At 37.0% G+C, this 8,059-nt stretch overlaps 2 protein-coding genes across 2 annotated transcripts; one reads left to right on the top strand and one right to left on the bottom strand.

Moving 5' to 3' along the window:
* Positions 1-1,211: 1,211 nt before the first annotated feature.
* On the bottom strand, positions 1,212-2,135 carry LOC114277325 (uncharacterized). Its single transcript, XM_028219219.2, has one exon. The coding sequence runs from the start codon at positions 2,133-2,135 to the stop codon at positions 1,212-1,214; it is 924 nt and encodes a 307-aa protein (XP_028075020.2).
* Positions 2,136-2,401: 266 nt separating this feature from the next.
* Positions 2,402-6,231, top strand: LOC114301159 (putative WRKY transcription factor 7). The gene is made up of 3 exons (XM_082923905.1): positions 2,402-2,545; positions 5,419-5,864; positions 5,961-6,231. The coding sequence occupies exons 1-3, from the start codon at positions 2,402-2,404 to the stop codon at positions 6,193-6,195; spliced, it is 825 nt and encodes a 274-aa protein (XP_082780031.1). The 3' UTR covers positions 6,196-6,231.
* Positions 6,232-8,059: the final 1,828 nt, after the last annotated feature.

The following is an 8,059-nucleotide window of genomic DNA, read 5'->3' as shown; positions in this document are numbered from 1 at the left end:
CATTGTCCTCTTGTATTAGTGCAAATCACTGGCAAGAATCAAAATTATTGGCTGATTTTGTCAGACACGAATATGCCTGCACATATATGTAAACAATTTACACTATCTAACTTTAGATTTCCATTAATTAATTATTACTTTTAGAATTATTAAAAAATTTAATCATTCAGGCTCCGAAAATAACTGGATTCAGAACCCAAATTCTCACTCATTTTTGCTTTTGGCCTTTATTTATATAAACTGATTCAAACCCAAATAAAGCTTGCAATGTCTTTCCCCACATAGGTGCACAATGTGCCATTGGTAATGATTCAATTCAAGGGTGGAGTTTGGATTTTTGTTCAGCAAGGGCAAAGCGTTATCAAGAACCATAACACAATTCATATTATTTTTGCTATTCGTGATTTTCTATTCTGTCTGGATGTGTTGAAGGATCATAAATTGAAGGCTCTGGCTGGTTGATGGGTTTTGTAGTTTTCTATTTTTCTTTTCTTTAGTTTGGTTGTACTCTCCTCAACTTCTTGTATTAGCCTTGTCTTGCATGTGATTGGGCTCATTTATAGGTGCCAACATAGTTGGGATATATTCTTGAGCTATGATGCATTTCAGTCAAGTCCCTTCTTTCTTTCTTTTCATTAATAAATCATTTTCTTTGCTGATAAAAAAAAAAAAAAACTATTTGACTAGGGAGAGAGGGAGAGAGAGAGAGAGAGAGGGAAATAAAGCAAAGGGATAAAACTCAGGGCAATAAAAATAGTGGAGGTGCAAATTGGAAATATTTTTCTTAAATATGGGTAAGTTTTAGATTTCAAAACTCTAACGGGAGCAATTTTGAAAACCATTTTAGAAATTATGAGTAAGAAGATAATTTTCAAATAGTCAGTGGGACTACTGCCCCTACTTGCTTGTTGATGACTTCGCCAGTGATTCTACTACAGTGCCACAAATTTGTAGACTGATCCTAGTAATCCTTCTTGTACATTGGATTCTGGATGAGATGGGATAATTTTGTTATTTAGCTAATATCATTTTCTAATTAGCAATTTCTTAAAGCAATTATAGTCGTTATGCAATAAATTTAAATCTCTTTGTAATACACTCTGGCATATGCCACCAAATCATACAAAAGTAGGTTTTGGATCACCAGCAAATCCTTAAAAAAGCGGATTTAATGACCGATTCTAGATATGTATAGTGGTTCATACACATTTTTAGTGAGCTAAAATGTTGAGAAGGGAGACCCTATTCTGAATTTGTCGCCTAAAAAGACAATATAATCCAGCTTCGAGACCTTCAATGCTAGCATCAAGTGCTTGTAGTCTTTTTCTTGCCATTTGTACACCACCCTTCACATCATTGCTCCGAATGCATCGATGCAAGGATTGAAGCGTGCTATCAACATTCCCCACCTCATTCAAAACCTTGTTGCCTCTCTCAGAAGCTACCGGCCGTGTGAGCAATAACCTCGAGGCCAATGACCATCCACTAGGTTTTGTCTTTGAAGCTGACACTGAAAAGAACAACCAGAGGGTTCGCAGGACAGAGATGGTAATGGAAGTTGCTTCTCCTAGAACTCGAATCACCATTGATAAGTAGTGATTCACATGTAAGAGAGGATAAGAGGAGGATCTAACAATTTTTCTTTCCATTTGCTTCAATACACCAAGATGCTTTATGCTTTCCTTGTTCACTTTGTTTTTGCAACACATGTAAGCATTAATGTTGCTTTCAATGCTTATATCTCCACCCTTCCTTCGCAACGCTGATTGAAGATCTTGCACATGTTCCTTCATCATCAAAAACAAGTCTTGTGCAACACTACACGAGTCCATCAATATGACTGACCCTTCAAGTGCCTCTTCCACAAGTACTCCATTTCGATGTTGTAGAAGAGCGTGTTGGATGACCGGAGAAGGAATGAGTTGTTCAACACAATTGTACAACTCCGCAAGTCCAACTAGGCCAACCCTAATAGTCTCAGCACTTAATGGAACCATGCCAACTACTGATGATTCCCAGGTCTTAAGCTTGTTTAATTCAACTTCAATTTTGGTAAAATGAGTGTGTAACCTAGCAGGCAAGCTAATAGACCTAACATGGTATTGCAAACCAAGTGATGTAGATGAAACTGCCATTGTTATTACTGAAAAAAGCTTGATAATCAAGTGAGGCTTGAATGGCAATGGTGGTTCAACTTGAATTCAACATATTTATAAGAACAAAACCTATTCATGTCATAGCAATGTGAATGTGCTAGCTGTCAGTGGGGATCATTCTACCTTTTCTATGATGATTCTTGTAGCATTTTTCGGCAACAACAGGCAGTCTGTGAATTTATTTATTAATTTTTTAATGTCATGGAAGTGGGCAATGTTGAGCTTTGATTATTGTTTATTTGGTGATGAATACTGAAATTACAAATAAGGGTTACAGAGGAATAAGAACTGTATGCCTCATTGCCACCCCAATTATTGATGTTATTATTCTCTCAGCAAGAATTCCACCTTTGAAGAAGCAATTTGAGAAATTTGACATTTCAACTACAGTATATGGCTGGCAATGCATGCATCTCTAGAGCAAATAATCATGGAGAGGTACCAATCATTATGTATTAGAGAGATGAAACAAATTCTAGACAAGAGACAAGATTTGATGTTTAAATAATAAATAATAATACATCTGGGGATATAATTTTTGAATGATAACACGTGGTCGAGGTGACACCGAAGTGTCAGCCGAGGTGTCACGTGTCCTGGTCATGATGCTGAGATGATGTCGGCTAGGCCGAGGTTATCTGCGAGAATATCGGAATCCGGGATAAGCGGATAAGGGACAAGAGTCCTAGAATGGGAGAAAACTTCAGTGGTAAAGATGAGACTCTTAGAGAGTTTATCCTAATTCTACTGGGAGTCCAAGATTAGCAGTAATCCTAAGTCCATTAGAGTTAGGCTTCTATTGGGACTAGGAGAGTCCAAGATTAGCAGTAATCTTAAGTCCATTAGAGCTAGGCTTCTATTGGGACTAGGATTGTGTTGGCTATAAAAGGGAGGCACCCCCATGGGTCTAAGGAATGCTTTTGATATTCTGTCTAGTGAGTTAAGCACTATTAGTTATCTTTGAGAGATATTAAGTACTGACTTGATCGTCGGAGTGCTCCCGGGTGGACGAGTCACCGCCGAAAACTCTTCTTTCTGTTGCAGGTCTTTCGGACTTAATCTATTCTGCTGGTGCTCTCTAACTGGATACCTATTTGGCAATGTGGTTAGAAAATTACCCACACAATACACCATAACTCTTAAGGACCAAACCACACTAGATTCATAACAATATGTAAGGTCAGATTACAATACACACCACAAAGAAAGGTGCATACTAATACACGGGAAAATATTTAATGTAACAGATATGCTATGTGTTTGAAATGATGTGGTGTATCATTTCATTTATTAATTGACATGTGATTAAAATAAGATTTGAGAAGTCACTTTTTGCTCAGCTTGAGATTTTGAGTGTTCGGGTACGTCAAATCTTGTTTCCATTTTTTATTGTCAATTAATGAGTGAAAGGGTGTCATTATGTCATTTCAATCACATGACGTACATGTTAATTTCTTCCTAATATACTATATGCACCACCATTTTTAGTGGTTGGATCTTAAAAAAATAAATATGAGCCATTAATTTGATTTATAATCATTATGATCATGGGTCAAAACCAAGAAGAGTTACGATGCATGATATTATTTCATGAATTATATATATAACCCACCAATTATTGTATTATGTTCGGTCAAATTGAGACTTCTCTATTATTTCATTGGTATTGTTGTAAACCTAATTTCAAAGTGGTATGACTTCTCTAGATGGCATAAGTTGCGGAGAAGAGTTGGTGCGTTCGAGAGACAAGGAAACATTATTTAGAGGATGAGTAATTCTATACAAATTAATAATTCATATTAAATGAGTTGTTCTAAATATATTATTTTAGTGATTCTTATTTTAAATTATAAAATTACATAATGGATCATATCTATAAGTAACAAAAATTTACAAAATTTTATTAATTTATACAACATTAAGTAGGATTGAGTAAGGAATTCGTAAAATTCGCAAACTAATCCGGTCTAATCCAATTTGATAGGTTTGGATTGGTTTTTTGAATTCGTAGTTCGGTTTTGGATTGAAAAATTGAAGAATCGTATTTCGCAGATCGGTTTTGGATTACATTTCACGGTTCCGGATTGGAATCGATTTGGACCGTATGCAACTTAGATTATATACATATCATATACCCCTGATACATACTATCATACTTCTTCTATATATAAAACCAATTATGCTATATATTGCTATTGCTGCGGAATTTGCTGCTATGAAATTTTGCTGCTATTGTTGTTTTTTTTTGAAGTTTTAGTTTTGTAATGGTCTAATGGTGGAACCAGTTTTAATTTTTTTTTGAAATTTGGTGATGCCTGCTGCTATTGTGGAACTAGATATTATGGTCTCGTTTGGGAAGTTGGCTATTTTAGTTTTTACCTATTTTAGTAGACTAAAATTTGTGTGTTTAGGAAGATGGTTGTATTTTTTATATTTGGATGTGATGTTTGTGAGAAAAAAAATAAAATGATTATGGGTTTGATGTGATATTTTGTTTTATTAACTATTTTAGTCTATTTTATTTTTTCGTGGATTTTAGTCAAAAAGTCACTTGCCAAATAAGGCCATTTAAATTAATGGTTGAATAATATGCATGTTTATGTTTTAAAAAATTATGAAATGAAAATGTTATATAATTTTTCTTTGTTAATAGATCATGTGAATCCATGATTCCAAATCGAACTGAACCGTGTTTAAATGGCTTGGTTCAAATTGGTTTTACGATTTAAATGAACTGGATTGGTTTTAATTTTTATAGAACCATACACAATGGATTGATCCTGATTTTATCCCAATCAAATCAATCTGAATCATGCTCACTCATAACATTAAGAGGATTCAAAACATTTTGTTGTGGGTTGTAAGTCTTTTGTCAATCTAAAAAACAAGGGGAATTGACCACTAAATCTCATTTTGTGGACTTGTAATCCATAAGGTCCTAAATGTTTTCTTGGTGACTGGATGGTCCCATAATTTATTTGTTGACTGTTTTGCCACTGCTAGTATTATTGGTTGATTGGTGTGGGTTTGTATAGGGAAGGTGAATGGGTGTTTGTGTGTCACGTTGATCGGAAAAACACACTAATACCTTTTTTAATTTAATAGGTTTGTAACACTCACAGAAGTAGAACGTGGTTTTGTACGTGACGTGAACACGCGAAATAAGGCACACTAAAATGGTTTCGGATTTTCGTTTCGGATTTCTCACAACCCGAATTCCGAAACCCACATTATAGATAGAGTGAGTGGGTTCATGTTATAGTTCATTTCGTTTCTCGATCGAACTCGAACCGGTCACGATTGCTTCAGAAGAGGCCCTGTGACTCCTCACCAACAGCAACAGAGGACCCATGAAACAGAGTCAGTGGAGGAAAAACAAGGTTTGGTTCCTAGAGTTTACTGTCCGAAGCCGATTCAGAGATTGCCTCATCGTCCTCACAATCACCAAGTGAAAAACGGATCTATTGATCGGAAGGAGTTAGCAAAGATGATTAATTTCGCGGCGGTGGCGTGGCCGCCGAATTCGTTCATGTCGTCTCTGACGGGAGACACCAACAGCTTGCAGCATTCGATGTCATTAGCATTTCAGATTACGAACCCGTCGTCGGCTGGTCGGCCGCCGCTGTCCAAGAGGAAGTGCAGTTCGATGGACGATGCGGTCGCCAAGTGCGGTGCGTCCTCAGGGCGATGCCATCGTTCTAAGAAAAGGTAGAGTTCATTATTCACATCATCAAATAGTTAATTGTTGTTATAATTATTGTATTTTATGGATTTCATTGAGTGTTTTTTTTTTTTTGTGATTAGGAAATTGAAGGTGAAGAGAGTGGTGAGAGTGCCGGCAATAAGTGTGAAGTTGGCCGACATACCACCAAATGATTACTCCTGGAGAAAGTATGGTCAAAAGCCCATCAAAGGTTCCCCACATCCGAGGTGTGTGATCCCTCTGTTTTTCTTTTTGAGCATATCAGTGGACTGTTGCATTGTTGGCATCAAACATAGGTACCAATGTTTCTCCGTTCTCGTTCCACTGTCGGTGTGATAACAACGACATTGATTTGTGCACTGGTATGAATGCGTGGGAATGATGAGGAATGACTTTGTAATACAAAATTTTGAACATACCTGTGTTCAACGGCGGCAAGGGACACAATTGCCAAATTAGTATGGGAAGGAGTGGATAGTAATGCACAGTGACATGGACAGTTTGACCAATTGATATCTCTTCCCCCCCTACGTTTCTGAATACTGACAATATACGCAACCTAACAAATGTTAAAAAATGTTGAAGAACAAGTATAATCCACCATTGAAATGCACAGAATGTCTGAGGTTGACTGTTACGAATGTCAGAACAATCAGTACATGCACATGATACACTGAAATGTAAGGGAGTGTGACAGTGTGACATACCTTACCAAGGCCGACTATGTTCACGTCGTCTGCAAAACCCTACATACACTTCAGCAGATACAGCATCCAAAACCCTATTCCCCCCTTCAACCCCTTCATCAAAGGAATACCATCCCAACTCTCCAAACCGTGTGATCACGTATTCCAAAAATATAACAACCTTTCCAAATAACTAGCGAGGGTATATCCGTCTAACAATACCCATTTATATTTTAAAAAGGACTTCTTGGTCATAAATTACACCTAATAAGGACTTGCCATTCAAACATTTCAACCATAGGACCAACTGGTATACAAGTATCCGAAATAAGACTTTCCAATAAATTTCCCAAAAAACAATTATATTACTCACCCATAAAATTTATTCATAAATAGCAATCACGGGCCGATGTTCATTTTATTTATGCATCGCATACTGCATCAATTCAATTTCGTCACACAACCGCATTCAATGTCAATTATGGAACAATTTTTCTAGGTTAGGAGGATTTCCATCTAAACAAAAGTTTGCTTATCTCTAATGCACTAGGTCATGTTTGTTATCCTGATTCATGGGTGGGATTGGCTTGGAATTGAAGTGGACCCCACATATATCTTGTTTGTTTGGTTTATGAGCTCTAGGATTGTCACTCCAAGGGGATTGTTAGTCCTACAAAGTGATGGGATTGGGATGCCTTCAATATGAGTAATGCTAGAGACCCCAAATATTCTACCAAAAGTTTTACCAAATGTCTCACATGGGTGTGGGACCCACACAATGTGGGTCACATGTGGGTCCCACACCCATGTGAGACATTTGGTAAAACTTTTGGTAGAATTTTTGGGGCCTCTAGCATTTTTGCTTCAATACAGGTGAGATTGAAAAACCAATTCCATGACACAGTGTTCAAGGCATTTATTTATTTATAACGTGTTTGTAAATTTCTTATTTTATCTCCTCACTAATCATCTTTCACACTATCATCAAAACAAACACACTGTTACTCCATTCCCTTACTAATAATCCCCTCACTAACAATCTCTTCATTAACCATCCCCCCGCTAACAATCACATCTAACCTAATCCGTCAAACAAACGTGGCTAAGTGGACTGGACAGATCAACTTTTGGCCCAATCCAATTAGAGATTTTTTAAGGGGAGTTACAGGTTGGTTATTTGGACCGGACTTAATTCCTAAGAAGTCCTAACCTAAAATAATTTAGTCCATCTTCCATTTTTACCCCTTACATTCAGTTGAGTGATTTTACCCTAAATCCAAACACATCCTATCTCTATTTCTCTCTCTCCCCTATTTCTGTCACTGGCACACCATTTCCTCATCCTTCTTCATTACCAACCATCATCTCCTTCTCCTTCGTTGCCATCACCATTACTCATCCCCCATCATTTATCTGCTAGCTTTAATACCGTAATCCTCCATCATTGATCTACTATTTTTGACATCGTCGTTGCCACCATCTTCCTCCATCACCAATCTACCATCTTCGACATC

The sequence above is a fragment of the Camellia sinensis genome, chromosome 4, assembly GCF_055761805.1.
Source record: "Camellia sinensis isolate YWXY chromosome 4, ASM5576180v1, whole genome shotgun sequence".
NCBI classification, from domain to species: Eukaryota; Viridiplantae; Streptophyta; class Magnoliopsida; order Ericales; family Theaceae; genus Camellia; species Camellia sinensis.
The sequence above is the reverse complement of the archived record's forward strand: the minus strand, read 5'-3'. Positions and strand labels throughout refer to the sequence as shown.